General features: G+C 39.6%; 1 protein-coding gene across 1 annotated transcript in view; it reads left to right on the top strand.

The window, feature by feature from the left end:
- Nucleotides 1-19,756, top strand: part of GLDC (glycine decarboxylase) — a 101,714-nt gene that overhangs the window by 11,860 nt on the left and 70,098 nt on the right. The window contains exons 3-4 of the mRNA XM_021682409.1: nt 7,397-7,532; nt 15,897-16,061. Of these exons, the coding sequence (XP_021538084.1) occupies nt 7,397-7,532; nt 15,897-16,061 (301 nt within the window). The remainder of the gene's footprint in view (nt 1-7,396; nt 7,533-15,896; nt 16,062-19,756) is intronic.

Raw genomic sequence — 19,756 nt, 5'->3', positions numbered from 1 at the left:
TGGTTATTTGAGGGATATGGTGAATGACCGTGTATGTAGAACATGTCTGCAGAAAGGCACTGAAAACAGTATATAGAGGGCTCAGAGCCATGATAAGGAATTTGTTTTGTCTCTGTAATGAGAAGACATTAACAGTTATTACAGAGGGAAATGACATGATTGTGTTTTGCAGAGTGCCTCTGAGATCAGAGGCAAGGGGACCAGCTGGGAGATTGTTGGACAGTTTAGAGGTGAAATGTGCATTAGTTCAGATCCACCAAAATGTACTCACCAGGATGATATTAGATATGCAAGAAATTTATTAGGAGTGGGAACAGGAGAAGGCAGGGGAGTCTTTAGACTGTGAGGTCTGACCCTGGTGGAAGGGGAGAGAGAAGGGGAGGAATGGCTAGGAAAATCTTAGGCTGCAAGCACAGATCTAAGAAAGTTTTGGTCAGGGCGCCTGGGTGGCTCAGTTGGTTGGGCGACTGCCTTCGGCTCAGGTCATGATCCTGGAGTCCCGGGATCGAGTCCCGCATCGGGCTCCCTGCTCGGCAGGGAGTCTGCTTCTCCCTCTGACCCTCCTCCCTCTCATGCTCTCTGTCTCTCATTCTCTCTCTCTCAAATAAATAAATAAAATCTTTACAACAATAAAAAAGAAAAAAAAAAAGAAAGTTTTGGTCAAATGGGAGTCCTTGAGCTAAAGTCACCCATGGGAGGGTTCCCACATCTTGCAAGAATGGGTCTGCATTAGTTCTCTTGCTGTTCTTAGTAATTGGCTGGGAGCAGCCTATGGGGATTACGGTTTTAGTATAAACATGGTGGTTGATCCAGAGGGGCAACAGGTGGGCTGTCAATTTCTAGGCTGAGTGTCTCGAGGTGATAGTAATGTCATTAACAGGAAACAGGGAGAAGCAGAGGGTTCTGGAGGAAGGAGAGATCATGAATGTTTGAGCAGAATTGTTTGAGGTGTTCATGGAACATGCATTTGGAAATGTTGAAACGATAGTTGGAAATAATGAGTCTAGAGCTCAAGAGAGAGAGATGAGAGATGGAGTTCCAGATTTAGTGAGTCTTCTAAATGAATTCATGGGAGTGAGATGTCCTAGGGATGGAATATGGGGAGAAAAGTGGGAGTCAGGATGCTGGGAAATAGAGCATGTAAAAGGAGGCAGAGCTGTCTGAAGTGAAGTAATTAAAGAAGCTGGAGGATAAATTTTCAGGCAGGGGGTTGTGGACCCTACTCGCATATTCTGGGCCTTTCTTAGGCATAAGAGGGAGTAAAGTCCACCTGAGGATGTAAGGACACTCAGAAGTAAGAAGAGTTGAGGGGTTGCCTGTCTGGTGATGTGAGTGAGAGACAGGAAACATGAGACTGAACATTAGAGAAAAGTGGGTAAGGTTCAAAACAGCTATTGTGAGCATCCAAGTAGTGGATGCTTAACCCCCCCCAAAAGTATTTTTATAAAAATGCAAACAGAATTTTAGTAAGGATTCTCAATGCCCACATCATCAACATACTGATTAAACAATGAGGAAATAAAATTTCTAAAACTCTGAAATTATTGTATTAATTAATGCACTGTGTTATTTCACAGAACTTAATAGCTGTGGGTTTTCCATTTATAAATGTTTCTCTGAAGCCCATACTTTTAAGGATGCATTTGAACTAAACATGAGAACAGTTTGTGCATTGCTTTGTCATCATGAGATTCTGTGATGGGTGATTATTGTGAATATTGAGCTAGATATTTAGGCGAGTTTTCATTGCAACACCTTTATTCACCTGTATTTTCTGAGCATTTACTATATGCCTAACAACCTGCTATGCCCCTCCTCACAAAGAGATTATAATTTATTTTTTTTTAAAGATTTTATTTATTTATTTGACAGAGAGAGAGCGAGAGAGGGAACACAAGCAGGGGGAGTGGGAGAGGGAGAAGCAGGCTTCCTGCCGAGCAGGAAGCCCGAAGCGGGGCTCGATCCCAGGACCCTGGGATCATGACCCCAAACCGAAGGCAGACGCCCAATGACTAAAGCCACCCAGGCACCCCAAGAGATTATAATTTAGTGGGTGAGATTCTGGGTTGGACTATAACTTTCTCCCTATGCCTATTCCTTTCATCTATAAAAAATTATCTCTTTCCTGCAAGCATGTTAAATTGTTTGAGTTGGACTCCTAGAACATATCCTTCCCTTCTTGTTTTTGCTCTGCTGGCTGACAAATACTCCAGGACTTCCACCCTGATTCTCATTTAAAACTTACCATTTGGCCCGATTATATAGGTAAACTGGTATTCCAGATAAACGTGAATTGCAATGTTTCTCTGTACATTTCTTTAAAAAATGCACGTGTTGTGATGAGCACTGGGTGTTATACGCAACTAATGAATCATGGAACACTACATCAAAACCTAATGATGTACTGTATGGTGGCTAACTGAACATAATAAAAAAAAAGTGTTCATAGATTAAATGAAGAGAGGTGATAGAGGAGACCTCCCGTAGAAAGTACTGTGACCCAAGACCAGGGGGAAAATAACAGACATCGTGCCTCTTGTCCCCACTTCCCCACTGTGGGATGTTGTTCTCATTTTCTTACAGCTAGTATTAAGATCTTGAACCTGTATTTCTTTTGGGTGAACAAGAAGGGCTGTAGGGACATGCCTCAGCTCCTTTTGGCTTTGGAGGTGCCCCTGGAGGTAATGAGGGGCTGGGTGCAATGGGATGTTAATTAACTGAGCAATAAGATGGGGAAGAACCTGGCAGGATTAGGGTCAGGTGGATCATAGCTCCAGTCAGGCCTGCATTGTCCCGTCCCAACCCCATCTTGTCACATAGGGCGGGTGCCCCTCTGAGTCTCAAAGAGTTTTCAATCTGAAGAGTTTCCATGTCCTTATTCTACACTACCCAGAGCTTACAGATTGGTTTACCTTCCTGGAATGAAGAAATTCTGTGATTCACAGACATTGGTTGTGAAACTGTCCTTTGTTGGGGGAGGAAATTTGACAAATGAGAGGGAGTAGGGTTTATGGGCTAGGTAAGTGGGTTTAAGTCAGGCTGTTATGGGGGGAGGAGAGGGGTGCTGCAAATGATTAGGTGATGCTACAGAAAGGCTATAAATTACAGTGGAATTTGTATGCAAATTCCGGGTTCCACTGAGAAAATCAGAAAATGTCCTGACAAGTGCTGTCATTCATGGTCTGTTTATCTTGATTGAGACCCTTGACCCCACCCCATGGTTTTCTGAGTAGCTTTGAAGCCAAGGATCTGCAGGTTGGCAAGAAAAATATGCTAAGGCAGTCTCTGTCCTAACATTCTGGCCCCAGCTTTCCCCTTCAGCCTCTGGCAGAAAAAGGACTTTCTGGGCAAATTCAAATATGATTGTGTTGGTTTTCAGTCCTGATGATTTCCTTGGAGACCTTTTCTGAGTATCTTGCCAACTACACGAAGGGCAGGGAGTGGGAGGGAGACTCCGACGCTGGTTTGAGTGGCTGTTGTTCTGACTTCCGGAAAATTCTCTGTGGACTTTTGGCCACTGTGGGGACTGACAGCTGTCTGCACTCATATATTTCACAAGGAGGATTTTGTTCTGTGCATAACATTTTAATTGAATTTTTAATTTTTGAATAACAGGCATATTGTCCAAAATTAAAAAACAGAAAGATATGTCAGTTTTGAGAAAGCAAGACTCCTTCAGTCTCCTCCTATCAGTTTCTTGAGAATCATTCCATAGATATTCTGTTAATATATAGCATATGCATATGTATTTATTCCTTTTTTAATATAAACGGCAGAATCATATATACTTTCTCTGGAAACTTAGGCCTAATATTTTAAGATTGCCAAAAACCAAAAACAAAGCATGGATACATTTTTTTCATATAATTGACACAAAAAGTAACCATAGGGTTATGTGTTAGGGATAAGGCTTAAGGGTGGGGAACAATGTGTGTATGCACTCAGTATAGCCTGCCTGTCTTTTCTAATGACATTTTTTCTATTCTTGTTAAAATTCCCATACATGGAAAATTAAAACCTGGGCCTAGGGACGCCTGGGTGACTCAGTTGGTTAAGCGGCTGCCTTCAGCTCAGGTCATGATCCCAGGGTCCTGGGATCGAGCCCCGCATCGGGCTCCCTGCTCAGCGGGAAGCCTGCTTCTCCCTCACCCACTCCCCCTGCTTGTGTTCCCTCTGCTTGTGCTCTCTCTGTCAAATAAATAAAATCTTGAAAAAAACAAAAACCTGGGCCTAGAGTGCATTGACTATTTAATAGCTAAATTGGTTTATTCCTGTTAGAAAGTATTTATTTGGTGTAGTGGTTGGTACAAAGCCCTGCTTGATATTTTAGGTGCTGGTGACAAGGGAGCTGCTATTAGAAAGTCTCTTATGTGGAATTATGTAAGGAGAAATCATTCATTCTGAATTCTGTGAAGAGGAACAGCGTGAGATCCACCTGTGGATTCTTAGAGAGTGGTGCCGAGGTCACTGAACTCTGTTCTTGGTACATGAGAACCAGGGCATTATGCAATGCTCAGAGGCAGAGGAATAAACAAGGTCAAAAGCAGGCATTTATTCCGTAAGAAAAGAAATTATTGCTTGAATTCCTGAAGGACTACTTGAGGACTTCTGTGGCTGGGGGTGCACAAGAATGCACAGTGACTGACTGTAGGCAAGCATTTGGAGAATGACACACTGTCCCTTTCTCTTTCTGTCTCATTTCCCCCCCTGGTTAGTTTCATGGCCATTCACATTAAGGAAGGCAGTTACTGGAATTGGGCCTGTTTATAGGAGGAAGCTGTTTTTGTCAGGTTGGAAGGAAGAGAAGAATGTGCACTGCTGTGGGGTTTGCTCTGGAGTAAATGGGAAGCATTTCAGAAGCATAGCCAAGAACCCACCCTACTCTTGATGACTCAAGAGTGTCCATTAGTGTGTCCTTGGTGTACAGAGGACTGCTCATTTGTTTAACTCACTTTGTTCCCAAAAGAAGGTAAATACGAAAAAGTCAAGCTTGAGAAGCAAAACTTGATCCTATAGTGCTTCTGTCCTCAAATGGTGTTGTCCTCATATGTGTGGCTCTGTGTCCACATTTCCCTTTTCTTATAGGGCAGCAGTCATGAATTAGGACTGACCCTAATATAGCATATGTTCATCTTAACTTGATTACATCGTTAAAACCCTATTTCCGAATAAGATCACGTTCACAGGTACCAGGGGTTAGGACTTCAACATATCTTTTTAGAGGACACAGTTCAGTTCACAACACTCCTTTTTCCATCTCCCTCCTGTACTAGCTTCTTACCATATCTCCCTGTTTCCAGGGTCTCCCCTCTGACCTAGCCACCATATCAATAATTATCTTTCTATAATGTAGGAAAGATCATATTATTCATTACTCTATTATTCCTAAAGGTTAAACTCTTGATTTGACAGATAAAGCCCTTCACAGACCATTCTCATTTGGGAGCTAGACCTTTTGTCCTCATGACATAATATGGAACAGGGATCCGTCTTGCACAAGATCTTAATTGGAGTTGGCCTTGTTGAATTGTGTGCCTACCAGAAACTGCTAGTCAATCCCAGCTGGTAATGGGTTCTCAATCAACCTCTCAGAAGGACGCTTTGGGAAGTGATTGGGTTTCTTGCACGATTGCTCCTAAGGATGCCGCACTTGCATATCTCCTCAGATACTGGTTTATTGAACTTTCACTTACATTTCCTAAACTTTCAATGGAAGAAGGTAAGATTGTCTGTCAAAAGGCAGTTGGATGACATTTACTCATGAAACTGATAATTACAAAACTGTCTTCTCTTTCCTTAACCTAGTCTGGCAAAATGACACATCTCTTGTGAACTTATTTCTTGTGAAAGCATATGGAGTGGGAAGGTGGGATGGAGGGTAAAAGTGTTTTCTTTGAGGATAAAGAAGGATTAATGAGAGTAGTATTTACATAGAGTTCAGTAGGATTAAAACAAAGTGAAGCATCCTCTTAGCTAGTTTGCCATTTTAGAGACTGCTGTATATAGATTTTTCTCTGATATAGTAACAATAAAATCAGACAATTCTAAGATTTAAGTGACTGAATCCCTGAGAAGATCGTAAAGGAGCCAGACATTTGACCAAGTAGTTAAATTTTTAGCAGAATGATGTATCTTTATGCAGAAGGGCAGAGAAAGAACCATGTAAGGTCATTTGATCTAGAAACTGTCTTTCAGTGTAAGTGCCATACCTGTAGCAGGTCTGTACCTGGCCCAGCGGGGAAAGTGTAGGATCTGGAATTAGACAGACTGGGTTGTAACCATTCAATGTGAAGCCATGTAGCCTCAGGCAAGTGATCTGTGCATGCCTTAGATTCCTGAGCTGCATGAAAAGCATTTGGTACAATTCCTGGCCAAGAGTAATGCTCAGAAGTCAGATTTTGTTGTTATTATATGAATAACCTCAAATAGGTCATTTGGTCACCTGCATCCAAGAACTTTTATTATTCCTTCTTAATTATCAAAGAGTCCTAATGGGAATGCTGGTTAAAACTGCATCTTTTAGGGGTGCCTGGGTGGCTCAGGCGTTAAGCGTCTGCCTTCGGCTCAGGTCATGATCCCAGGGTCCTGGGATCGAGCCCCGCATCGGGCTCCCCGCTCTGCGGGAAGCCTGCTTCTCCCTCTCCCACTCCCCTGCTTGTGTTCCCTCTCTCGCTGTGTCTCTCTCTGTCAAATAAATAAAATCTTAAAAAAAAAAAAAAGAAAACTGCATCTTTTATTACAACTGATACTTTATACTGTTGGGTGAAGGCCTTTTTGTAAGTAGTCTTTTAAGTGACACAAAGGAAAAAACATCAGAGTTAGTAGAGGAGTTTTAGAGAAAAATATAGGTCATGTATTAAGACTTATACCACTATTGGTATAAGGCAATTTAAAAGGGAGAACAATATTTTAATAAGAGAAAGCAGAATTTTAAAAAATATTTTATTTATTTATTTGAGGGGGGGCGGGGAAGGAGCAGAGGGAAAGGGACAAGCAGAAGCTGTGCTGAGCAAGAGTCCAACACTTAAACTGACTGAGCCACCAAGGCACGCCAAGAAAGCAGAATTATTTGGTGTAAACACCACAGAAATGTAAAGGGAACAGAAGACTCTCAGAATGAGGCAAGTATTATAATTGGGCAATTCTAACAAAGCCAAAAAAAGAAGAGCCAAAAAAAAAAATTACGAGGAACCAAACTGGAGGGTAATTGAGTGCTGTTTTGGGATTTTTGAGATTTCTGCATACAGTACTTAGTATTGCTGGGGGATTGATTCTTATATTTTCATATAGCTGTTTTCATATATATATTCAAAGAAAACAAAGGTCTTAAACTATAATTGGAGCTCTCTTTTGAGATGTTTTCTGTCTGTAATATTTCTCTCTTTCTTATAATCAGGTGAAAATGAAATCCTTACAACTCTGCATGCCATTTCCAGCAAAAACCAGATCTGGAGATCGTATATGGGCATGGGCTATTATAACTGCTTCGTGCCACAGACGATTTTACGGAATTTACTGGAGAATGCAGGATGGTAATGTATTATTAGATTGAAAACAAGAGTACTATGTTTTGATTTGCATGATTCTCCCAGTTTCCCAACACCTCCTTACCCCTTGGAGTGTCAGAACTTATACACTGACATCTACACTCCTGTGTTGTCTCTAACCTCCAAGAACCTATTTGGTTTTCTCTGGCTTGGGAAATTTCCTTACTCAAATGTAGAGGAAATATAGAGTTTCTTTCCACTTTTATTCCCATAAAAAATTTTAGAGCTCTAAAATGTGGATGCTGGTAATCTCGTCCTCTCTAATTTAATGTCTGTTCTGTCTTTGTAAGCATATTGAGCAAGATGTCAACTTGTAGGTGGGCAGATTCAGGGCTTTATTCTTTGGAGACACTGGGATTTTAAGGCTATGTCTTTTTTTTTTTTAAAGATTATGTCTGAGCTTACTCAGTGAGTCAGAATCTTAGTCCATTATCTTCTCAGGATTTTAAGAGTATCCTTTATCACCACCACCCCCCCCCTTATATTCTGTATATGACCAATTGAAAAAGCAGATGTAGTAGCAGGTAAATGGAGATTAAAATATCCGGTTTATTACTTAGCACTTTGTAGAGAAAGAGAACATATGTATTCTGTGAACAGGCTCTTCTAGAAACAGCAAAAGAAAGGGCTGAGCCGCACATCCTCAGGTGTGTGATCTGTTCTCATCCCACATCTCATATGTACAGTAGTTGGCTGTATGACAGAAAGAACAAAACAGAGGTTCACATCTCAACACCTTGGATATTTTTGTCAGGGAGAAGTCCTGGCTCCAAAGACCAGCCCATCTGCTTCTCTGCCCATTGGGAAATATTGTCTGACTGTAGAGGAGGAAAGATGGGGATTCCTGGGCCTTTCTTTTTCTTGTTTTTGGATCAGCGTCACTGTATACACCAGCATCTTTAAATTGAAACTTTATTTCAATTGAGAACTTAGTCTCAAAAGGAATGTGTGCACTTATTTCTAGCATAGAAATGGAGTGGGGAGGCAATAATTCCTAGATGACTTTTTTCTTTCAGTTAGTTGGTGTAAGAAATAACCATTTTAACTATGCAAGCATGTATGACAAGTATGCAGAGGCCATTTATTTGGTCCATAAATACAGTATAGTAGTATTTGAGTTTTACAAAACATCAAGTATTATAAATAACCTGAAACTATAACAATACATAAAAATTAGCATCTTACACGGATATCCCAGGCGGTGTAAGCTGGAAAGTTGAGTAAATTAACATTGTTTTACATTAATATACACAGTGCCACTTAATATTTATTTATTCAAGATTTTATTTATTTTAGAGATAGAAAGAGTGAATGGGGGAGGAGCAGAGGGAGAGAGAACCGCAAGCAGACTACACACTGAGCACAGAGCCCAACATGGGCTTGATCCCAGGACCTGAGATCATTCCTTGACCCGAAATCTAGAGTCACCCAGCTGAACCACCCAGGCACCGCAGTGCCAGTTAACATTTAAAAAACAAGTTTCAATGCATAGCACTTGATATAAGGAGTAACTTTAATTTCTAGTACAACCAATATTATGTGAGGACAGAATAAGCAATTGCCTCTGTAATTCAAAGGTATTTAGAGCAAGATGTAAAGATTGTCTTTCAGGTTAGCATATATAAAAAAATCAACATAGTAAAGGGAAGGTAGACTTCTCTATGGGAAATCATAAATTGCCCCCACATGAGCTTTTGAAATACCCAAGTACATCCTCCACTGCAATAAATCTTAAAAAATTGCTGAACACTTTGAATCTTTTGTAAAATATTTTATTTAATAAATTTTGTTAGATTTAACTTGAATTCTCAGTGATCAGAATTCTTATAAATAATTGCCTTATATAAGAGGCTCTCCACCTACCATCATAAGACAGACTATTGAGACATCCATTAGTCCATTTTTTTACCTTAAAAACAGAAAATAGGAAAGTACCTGTGCAAAAAACTCAAAGCTGCCAAAAAATTTTACTGTTTTGTTGTAGTCAACACCTAAAGATAGGGCCCTCTCAGCCTCTGTGCAGGGTGGGAGCCTAACTTCTATGAGCACCAGTTAGCAAACCCAGATGAATTTTACACTCCTTCCTGATTTTTGTAATTTTTCATTTCCCTGATTCCACTGAGCTCCTGATCATGCCCTCCCTGCTCCCTCATTCTCTCCTTAAAACATCAAGCCATCTCTAATACACACACACACACTAATATGCAGACTCATCTAGGAATACGAACTTTTTGACAGTTTTGGCATTTTTTAAAAAGATTTTATTTATTTGAGAGAGAGAGTACAAGAGGGAGGGGAGGAGCAGAGGGAGAAGCAGACTCCCCGCTGAGCAAGGAGCCTGACGTGGGGCTCGATCCCAGAACCCTGAGATCATGACCTGAGCCGAAGGCAGACGCTTAACCGACTGAGCCACCCAGGCGCCCTCAGTTTTGGCATTTTGAAAAGTAAACCTGATACCCTATTTAATCTCAAACTTTGCACAAAGTGTTCTTAGTACAGGAATAAACCCACTGTGGCGACTATGACATGTGAACTTATATTCACTTACCATCATACCACCCACAAGCATAACTGGTTTCTGTGCATTTGAGTCTGTGAGGAGTTGATGTGTTTGGCCATCAGTTCAGACCGTCGTCATCTGCTGCCTCAAGTCCAGACCTGTAGTTCTGAGGCACAAAGCATTTGTCTAGGGTAGGGCGGTGGTCAGCCTGGATGGATGGGAAGCAAAACAGTCCTGGTTGACCAGAGTGCCTTGTCCTGGATGAAGTTGCTCATGTCCCATCATTACAGGAGCCAGATCTGTTGGCCTAATCACTCCTGCCTTGCCATCCCTGGCCAGAGCTTTTAGTTTCAGTATGCTTCATTTCTTCATCAGTAAGAGAAAGGAAAGAACCATCAAAGAACTAGTTTTTTTGCTTTGGGTGTGTGTGCGAATATATTTGCATTGCTGAGGCTTCTTTCCCACTGTGGTACTGATAAAAGTTTGCATGGTTGAACTCCAAGTTTGATTTCAAAAGGGAATGGCCTGTCTTTCTCCTTACAAAATTAGCCTCAAAAGTACACGAATGAGCTGCAGCATTTTAGCTGTTTGAATACTGGCCTGTGGCCTTCACTCTTGGTGGCCATAGAGAATATTCACCATATTGCTTCCTGGCTGTGAGTGGATGTGTTAATTTACTTTAGGAGCTGCCAGCATTTTGAGAGGAAGACAATGTTGTTTTTGCTTTTCAGTCCTGGTTTTTGGGAGCATTTTAAATATTGCTCCTTTCCATCCACTGAAAGTTGATTTGAACCAGAGGGTAATACTGTACCTCACCAGCACTGATAGGGAGGACTGTGCACATGAGGGTGAGGAGATTTCACAGTATCACCCTTCTGTTCTGAATGGTTTCCATAGAGACGGCACCAACAAATTCCGGTGACGTGAGGTGAAAATAAATGGACAACATAGCTTCAAAAGAATACAAACATTTGGGCTCTTACAAGAAAACTTGCATCAGGTCCAGAATTTTATTTTATGGGGCCCACTGTTAACAAAACTTGACTGCTGATAGCATCAGTATTTAATATAAAAGGACTTAACATTTTCTTTGTGGCTATTTCTGTTTTGTGTAACTTTGGCACTGGGATTAAAATGAGAGAATCTTATGAATGTTTGTCCTACTGCAATACCTCATTCTTTCTCAATCTCACAAGAAAGTCACAGCCCAAAAGTCATAGAAAATACTGATTATTTTGGGATAAATGTTAATGCCATGTTGAAGATATCAAGCATCCTGTTTGAGCCTGACAAAATGCCTTATTGGATGTACAGATGCTTTAAAAATATATTAAAATATATCTATAAATAGAAATGAGTTAAATAGTCAGTTGAAATATATAAAATGTAGGGGTGCCTGGCTGGCTTAGTTGGTAGAGCATGTGACTCTTGGTCTTGGCACTGAGAGTTTGAGCCCCATGTTGGATGTAGAGATTATTTAAAAATAAAATCTTTTTTTAAAAAAAGAAATACAGAAAATGTAGATCACAGACACACTTTCTTAATCACCACATTTTGCCTAATTGAGTCAACTAAACCTTTGCATATATGACAGCAGGCCCTCTGTTAGCATTTTTCTCCTGAAATGAGGGTTTGTTAGTATCCTTGGGCCTCAGACTCACTGGCTTGAGTTTTTTAATAGAGGCTTGTTAAGACCTTTAATACCTGATATTTTAGTGGTGTAGAAAATGGGTAGACTGTAAGTAAAAGAAGTGGGATCATATGTTTATTTTTGCAAGAAAACAATTACAAAACTCTCTACCTTTAGAAAGGCTAATCAGCATCAGACTAACTTTGGGCTTATGAAAGTATTGAGTAAGGTGAGAAAGGTTGGTGAGGGAAGAGAGTATTAAATCTCAAAGTCTGTTATCAAAGGAACAGTGCAGTCTCAGGTATGGAGGACTGTGCTTGGGAGGTTTGGGTTTTTTTCCTGTAGGTAATGGGGAGCCATATCCATTTAAGCAGGGAAGTCAAATACTACACACTTCTGCACCACAGATATTCAGTAAGTTCCTATTTTAAGCACAGCATTAGGGCAGTAAGGCAACAAAGATAAAGGGGTGGATATGGGACATTGGAAGGAAGACTAATGGGAATTGATCATGATTTGGGCTCAAAAGACCTGCAGTTTCTACTTTGAGAATTGGCACAGCATTGAAGGAATAAGAATTTTTAGGAAGAGAAACTAGTTTGTTTGGGGATCTAGTTGGAGGAAGAATAGGCAGTGTGAAGCTGACATGAGATGTGATAAATTTTCAGAAAAAAACCCTTTCCAAATACAAATATCTAATAATATCTGAACAGAACTATGAGTGAATCCTCTTAAAGATCAAAACAGAGGGGGAAAAAAACCTTTTTAAGACAACTAATATTTGGGCAGGATTTTACCGTTCCACATGCTTTGTATATATTAACCTCCTTTGAGTGCTAAGAACCTATGATATAGGTGATGTTATCTCCATTGATCACCAGGAGAAATTGGAAGAGAGAGATTTAATTACTTGTCCCAATTCACAGGTAGTACATTAAAGAATTAAGGTTGAAACCCAGGGCTTCTTAGTACTAGTATCATGATAATGCAGGGAAATCTGTGAATCACTATACTACTTAAGAGAGTTACGTATAGGGTATGATCTTTCTGGAGAGGAACATGGCAATATCTGAGAACCTTAAAATTAATTATCATATACAATTCAGAATTCCACTTCCAGGAATTTATCTGAAGGATATAAGACAAAGAGAAGGCTGTTCACTGTTACACTAGTTCTGATATTTAAAACCAAAAGTAATATTTAATTTGAGGGGACTTAAATAAATTATGGTAAATAAGATGATTTAATGCCACATAACAATTAAAATTATGTTGTGGAACAGTATTAAAGTTATTAGAAATTGTCCATGGCATAATGTTAAGAAATAAAATCAGGGCAGAAGACTTTACATAGAGTATAATCTTATTTTAAATATAAATATGATTATGATATAGAAAAGAGTAAATTAATTACCTATTGTGGTAATCATCTAACAAAATATGTATATCAAATCATATCGTTTATTTTGTTTTATTTATCTTATTTTATTAAGTAGACTCCACACCCAATGTGGGGCTTGAACACACTACCCTAAAATTAAGTCGGATGCTCTACTGACGAGCCACCCAGGTGCCCTTGTACACTTTAAATATATATTGTTTTGTTGATTATCTCAATAAAGTTGGAGAAAAAAAAGGATCTCAAAGAAAAGTCACAAATCAACAAGGGGCAGACAGCACAACAGAAAGATGGGCAGGATAGTTGAGTGTGTCTTTCACAAAAGAGAAAAAAAAACATTGAAAAGAAAGCATGTAAATGGTAACTGTTGTTATCTTGGAGTTTTGGGATAATGGGTGATTTTATTATCTCCACAGCTACCTGAGTTTTCCAACTTTTTACAATAAACAGGTGTAAGATAATCAGAAAAAGGTTGTAAATAAGTTCCTGACACAGAAAATAGTTAATAAATGGTAGCTGAGGTCTTTTACATTCAGAATACAATAAAAAGAAAGTAAAAATTACTTTTAATCTTACCACCCAGAGAAAAAACACTGTTTACACTTTGGTTCATTTGTTTTTACAAATTTACAAAAATGGGATCATGGTATTTGGCACTGTACATTTTAAATATATATTTAAATATATTTAAATATAATTTCTGACATGGAGGAGCATCTCCATGTCAGAAATTATTCTTTTATACATCATTTTCAATAAATGTGTAGTATTATGTATGCATAGTATCTATTTAATTGTTTTCTTTTCGATGGACACTTAGTTTTGTTGCTCTTCTATTGTTGTTATTACTAATTTTCCAATATTCCAGGCTGTGATGAATTCTCTGGAATATTGCTCTCTCTATTCCTATTGTATTTTCTGTGTCTATGGGTATACTGAATCTTTCCCATTTATTGGATGGACTAGCTAATATGTGTATGCTTGGGTGTGTGCATGAGCAAGTTTGTGTGTCTGTCTATATGTAAAATAATGACTCTGAGTAAAATGAAAGCTTCATGTTAGCCAGGCAATCTAAGCATGTCTTTGTGGTGTCAGGCTATGCTGTGTGTGAAAGTCTTATCTGATGTGAGGTCACAATTACTCCTTGTCTTTGCCTTTTGTATGACCCCAATTCTACTCGGATTCCTTTTCTACTTTGCCTACAACATGTATTGTGTGCCTCATTCATTCCAGTTCACCACCCACTTAGAATTTGGCAAACTGATTTACAGTTGCTAAGCCAGGCTGTTCAAGGAGTTAACTGAAGCAAAAATGTACTCTGCTGTACACACACACACACATACACACACACAACTATGCCAATAAAAGTTTCGGGAAGATTATTTCAAAGTCTTGACATTTTACTGCTTGGTAAGGCAAGTTTCTCCACCCACTCCCCCTCAAATATATGAAGTATTAATTTCAAAGCCTTCAAAAAGGAAAGAGAAAGGATAGAAATATCCTGCACATGATTACCAGAGCAAGACAGAAAGGGATAAGGCTTGAAAAAAAAAGCCTAAATTTTTTCCTAATACTTTTCTGGCTTAGAAGAACAAAAACAATAGAATTATGAAACCATGTCAATCACGTGTGGGAGCATGGACCCCAGTCTGACCCACTTTGGTAGAGTGAATGGATTCTTGGTGAAAAGATAGCAGCTGTGTCACAAGTCCTCTATCATACCACCTGATTTTATTTTCTTTAAAATATTTATCACTCTGAAATGATTTCATTTATTTATTGTCTCTTTTTCCCCATTACAGTATACTCTTGAGATCAGGGACTGTTATCCATTTGCTTATGATGTATCGTCAGCAGAACCTATCCTAGTTCTTGGCACTTACAGGCATGCAGTAATATTTGTAGGATGAGTGAATGAAGGAATGAAAAAAAAGTATGAAGGCACTAAGTGTGTTAACTCAAATACCTAAAGAAATATTTGTGGCTAATAACTAGAGGATATAATATTAAAACTCATGTCTATACTGCCTTCTAACCATTTATATCCTTGAATTTTGAGTTAACTTCTGCAGACTCTTAATAACTGAATAGTCAGGATTCTTTTTTTTTTAAGATTTTATTTATTCATTTGACACAGCACAAACGGGGAGCATCAGGCAGAGGGAAAGGGAGAAGCAGGCTTCCCCCCGAGTGGGGAGCCCGATGCGGGGCTCAATCCCAGGACCCTGGGATCATACCTGAGCTGAAGGCTGACACTTAACCGACTGAGCCACCCAGGTGCCCCTGAATAGTCAAGATTCTTAAATAGACCTCTGTTAATTTCCTAGGAGCACATAGAATTCCTCCTGCTTAGTATTAAACAAAGATCCCCATAAAACAACAGTTTGAGTATTAGTAGATTCTTAGATGCTTTCCTGTTGTGGACTGTGATTGAGATAGGCTTTTAGCTAGCAGAAAGATAACAGGAAGTAAAATTTCTGTTTATATTACCATAGGTAAGCTCAAGTGGATTTTAAGAACCAGCTTACAATAAAACACATATGATAAGGTTATTAAAATAGAAATGTAAGATTAAGAAGTACCTTAAAGAGAAAGAAACATAAGTACTGAATATGCCCAAACAAAAGATAATATTGTTACTGTGATTTAAGTCTGAGCTTCCTTACTGATATATAATTCTCAAGGGAAGCTGACTGATCCACAGTTCTCAAAGAACACAAAAACTTAAATTTCAATTACTGAATTCCAAAGTGAAGACATTTTGTACGCCTCTGAATAGTGGAGTCACAGTTTGGACATGGCCTTTTGTGTCTTTCATAGGATCACCCAGTATACTCCATACCAGCCAGAAGTGTCTCAGGGGAGACTGGAGAGTTTACTAAACTACCAGACCATGGTGTGCGACATCACAGGCATGGACATGGCCAACGCGTCCCTGCTGGATGAGGCCACAGCGGCCGCAGAGGCGATGCAGCTGTGCCACAGGTAAGAGGCCCACAGGGCGAGGGACATCCTCCAGTATCTCCCGCTGTGCGGGCGGGACTAGCCCTGCAGTGCCCCGTGACTCACCTCTTCTCACACGCACACGCACACACGCGCGCGCGCACACAGAAGCATTATACCAGTCAGCTGAGAGAACAAAAAAATCTGAAAAAATAGTGGCTTTTAAAGCCACTGTTGTTTACTGTTTAACATTACATAAGAAAAACATTTGGCTCTCCTCATCCATAGTGTTAAGTTCAGGGATATTACAGGAGCTCTGAGATAGTATCAAGTTCCCCTCTCTCTGTGCCATCTTCAGTGTGAGGCCTTTGTCCTCATGGTCGCCAGATGACTGCTGGGGCTTTAACTATGACCTCTGCACCCACGAAGAAGGACAGGGGCAAGGGTGCTGCTAGCTAATTAAGTCCTCTTGAAAGAGTTTTTTGGCAACTTGCACTCAGCAACTTTATGCTTCATTGACCACCCATACCTACAAGTGACCTGGGGAAATGCAGTTTTTATTAGATGAGCACACTGCTGTGCCCTACATATTAGGGTTCTATTACTATTGGTAAAGGGGAGAATGGATATTGGGTAAGAACTGGCAGTCTGTACTGTAATACACAAATGCCATCTTTCATGAAGCATATTGTTTTAGGTTGTATTTAAATGTTTTAAACCTTGTTTTCTTGTATTTAACAGTATATTGTGAGAAGATTTGCCTTAGTCAGCTTTCTAGGACATGGCTTTTATTGACTACCTGGTAGTACTCACTTGCACGAAAGTACCCCAATTTATGTAACTTCACCTCTATTGTTATACATTCACTTTGATACCATCTTTTCCTGTTACAGATGCTATTGTTTTACATCTTTAGAATCAATTTTGTCAAAAGTTCTGATGATTTCCTGAGGATGCATTTCTAGAAGTAGAATTGCTGAGTCATGGTATATAGTTAACAATTGCTCTCCAGTTCCCCACCTTCCTTTGTTCTTGGCCTTGTGAGTACTTTTGAGCTTACCTTCCTGGTAGAGTTCACATGTAGATGTCATCTGGTTGGGAAATCTGCCCATATTCACGGTGTGTCTGTGAGGTTTTGTGCCTCTGGCTCTGAATGCCCATGTAACTCTCTTTCTTGGCTTCCAGATACTTAGGGATGGTTAAATTGGTTCTGGTACCAAGTCCAATGTGTGCATCGAGGTTTTCCCCACACCAACAAATAATTCTTTAACAGCAGCAGGGTGTCCAAGACTTCAACTCAATTCTGACACAATTTATCTGGAGATAGCATCAGATTCCAGGGGTTAAGGGTTCAGTCTTTACGAGACTGCCCTGCCCCCCTGACTCACTTCACCACACCCCACTTCATATGTCAGTGGCGAGCCCCCGTTATTTCCTTTGCTTCTGCATGCCTGGCTATAAACCAGATGTTTCCAGGACACCCTCCTCAAGTTCATTTAATTTGCTAGAGCAACTCACAGAACTCAGAAACATTACTTACTAGATCACTGGTTTATTTTTAAGGGAAAAAACAAGAATAGCCAAATGGGAGTGATACATAAGGCAAGGTATGTGGGAAAGGCGTGGAGCATCCATGCTCTCTTAGCTACACCATTCGCCTCCAATCTCCACCCATTCATCAACCCGAAGTTCTCCAAATGCCGTCCATTATGGTTTTTTATGGAGGCTTCATCACATAGGCAAAATTGATTAAATCATTGGCAATTGGCTGTTGATTTGACCTCCAACCCCTCTTCCTTCTGAGGTCGGGAGGTGGGACTAAAAGTTCCAGCCCTCTAATCACAGGGTTGGCTCTTCTGGCAACCAAACCCCATCCATGGACATTCTCCAAAAGTCACCTAATTAACATAAAAAAAGACATCTTTACATTCTCCACAGTTAGGAAGTTTGGGGAGCTACGAGCCAAGAACTGTGGAGGAAGACTAAATATAAGTGAAAATATGAAATATTTTGATATTGATATATTAAAAATTTGGTCATGACCAAATATATATTTCTTATAAATCACAACATTGCCGTAGTGAACCCCAAACCTCCTTAGCAGGTATGAAAACCTCTAAATTTCCAGCCACAGGTTATTCTGCTTCCCAAGCAGCCTTAGAGGTGGGCTTAGGCTCTTCCTCCTGATCCTGGGGAGACAGCCAGAAAGGAATGCTTCTCTATTCTCAGCTTTTCACATTTTCATTTTATCTCATCCTTATCCACCTTCTTGCTGCTTTCTCATCTCCCTCTGCCTCTCTTTCTTAAGAGCTTCCATTTCACACTTGGAGAAGCTGAGGCCTTTCTGGTTGATGGTTCGGGGATTTGGTCCTGAACTGATTTGAGTTAATGAGCTATAGCTCTGCAAATGTTTGATTTGCTCTGCAAATGCTAGATTTACTTCCTCTCTCTTAATTCTCATATCTTCGGGCCTGCATTTAATTTGAAAAGCAGCCTCGTGGTTTTTATCTTTGGAAAGATAAATAAAATAATAATAAAAATTAAAATAGCAGTGTTTTTGTTTCCATCTTAGGTCGTTTAGGCTCAGATGGCTCTTTTCTCCCAATTTATTTAGATTCACACTGTGAAGAGCATTGTGCTTTGGATAATTAATAGCTTTTTTTATCTATACAACTCTACCTAATCCTCTATTAAATTTATGTTTATTATAAAAATACCTGTTCAGAGTGGGAAAAATATGCAAACAGTAGAAAATATAATGAAGTGAACATGCTGTTTCTCAGTCCTGTTCCATTGAGAAAGCTGTTGTTATTGTGTATCTTTCTGGGAAATTAAATGCATAGCACAATGTACATGTGTTCCCCACCCTTTCTACCCAGATGAGCTCATGATACATGCACTGTTATGTATCCTGTTAAAAAACAAAATTCAACCAAGCATATTTGAAGATCTAATTGGCTTTATTATTAAATGATTCATAAATTGGGCAGCATTCTATCTAGCAGGTAGAAAGTCTCCCTGAGAGTTGTACAAAATGAAAGGTTTTTTTATAGGAAGGAAGGTGGGGCAAGAATGTGATAAGCAAAAGAAAAGAAAGATTTGTTTCAGGCAAGATCACCTTCCCTTAGGGGGAATGACAGGGGGTCTTATTATACAGATGACCTCTTCTAGTCTTTGGTGGATGGAGAAAGCTCATGTGACAGATTACCTCCTTTGTGCTTATCAGAAAATTCCTGACTCACAGGTTAAGACTACATTTCTGGAGGAGGTTGAAACCGCAATTAGCTTAGGTATTAAGCCCTGGTTTGGTGACTGGGCACGGCCCAAGAAACACCATTTTGGGCCTATGGTTTTCTTTTTAACAATCTCCATCAGTTTCGTTTCCTGAAATCAGGAACTTTTAGAAAACCCCCAGCATTTAGGTCCTTTAGTACCTGTGTGGTCCTGCCCATGTCACTTCTCTGAGTCCTTTTCATCCTCTGTCGAATGAGGACATTTGGCTTAGATAAGCTTCTTTGGCAGTAAAATTCTCAGATGTTTTTTATTTCAAGAGTTAGTTTTTATTTCTACTTGTACCCCATCACTATCCTGTTTTTATTTCTTTTAACTTAGCATATTTAAAATAAATTTAAGCCAGTTTAAGATTGATTTTGCTAAATGGGGTTGGAATGGTGTTTTTGTTTTTAAAAAAAACACCCAAATTCAGCTGAGTAAATTTGAAGATCTAATTGGCTTTA

This window comes from Neomonachus schauinslandi, chromosome 13 (genome assembly GCF_002201575.2).
Source record: "Neomonachus schauinslandi chromosome 13, ASM220157v2, whole genome shotgun sequence".
Taxonomy (NCBI): Eukaryota; Metazoa; Chordata; class Mammalia; order Carnivora; family Phocidae; genus Neomonachus; species Neomonachus schauinslandi.
This window is presented reverse-complemented; position numbering and strand designations above follow the sequence as displayed.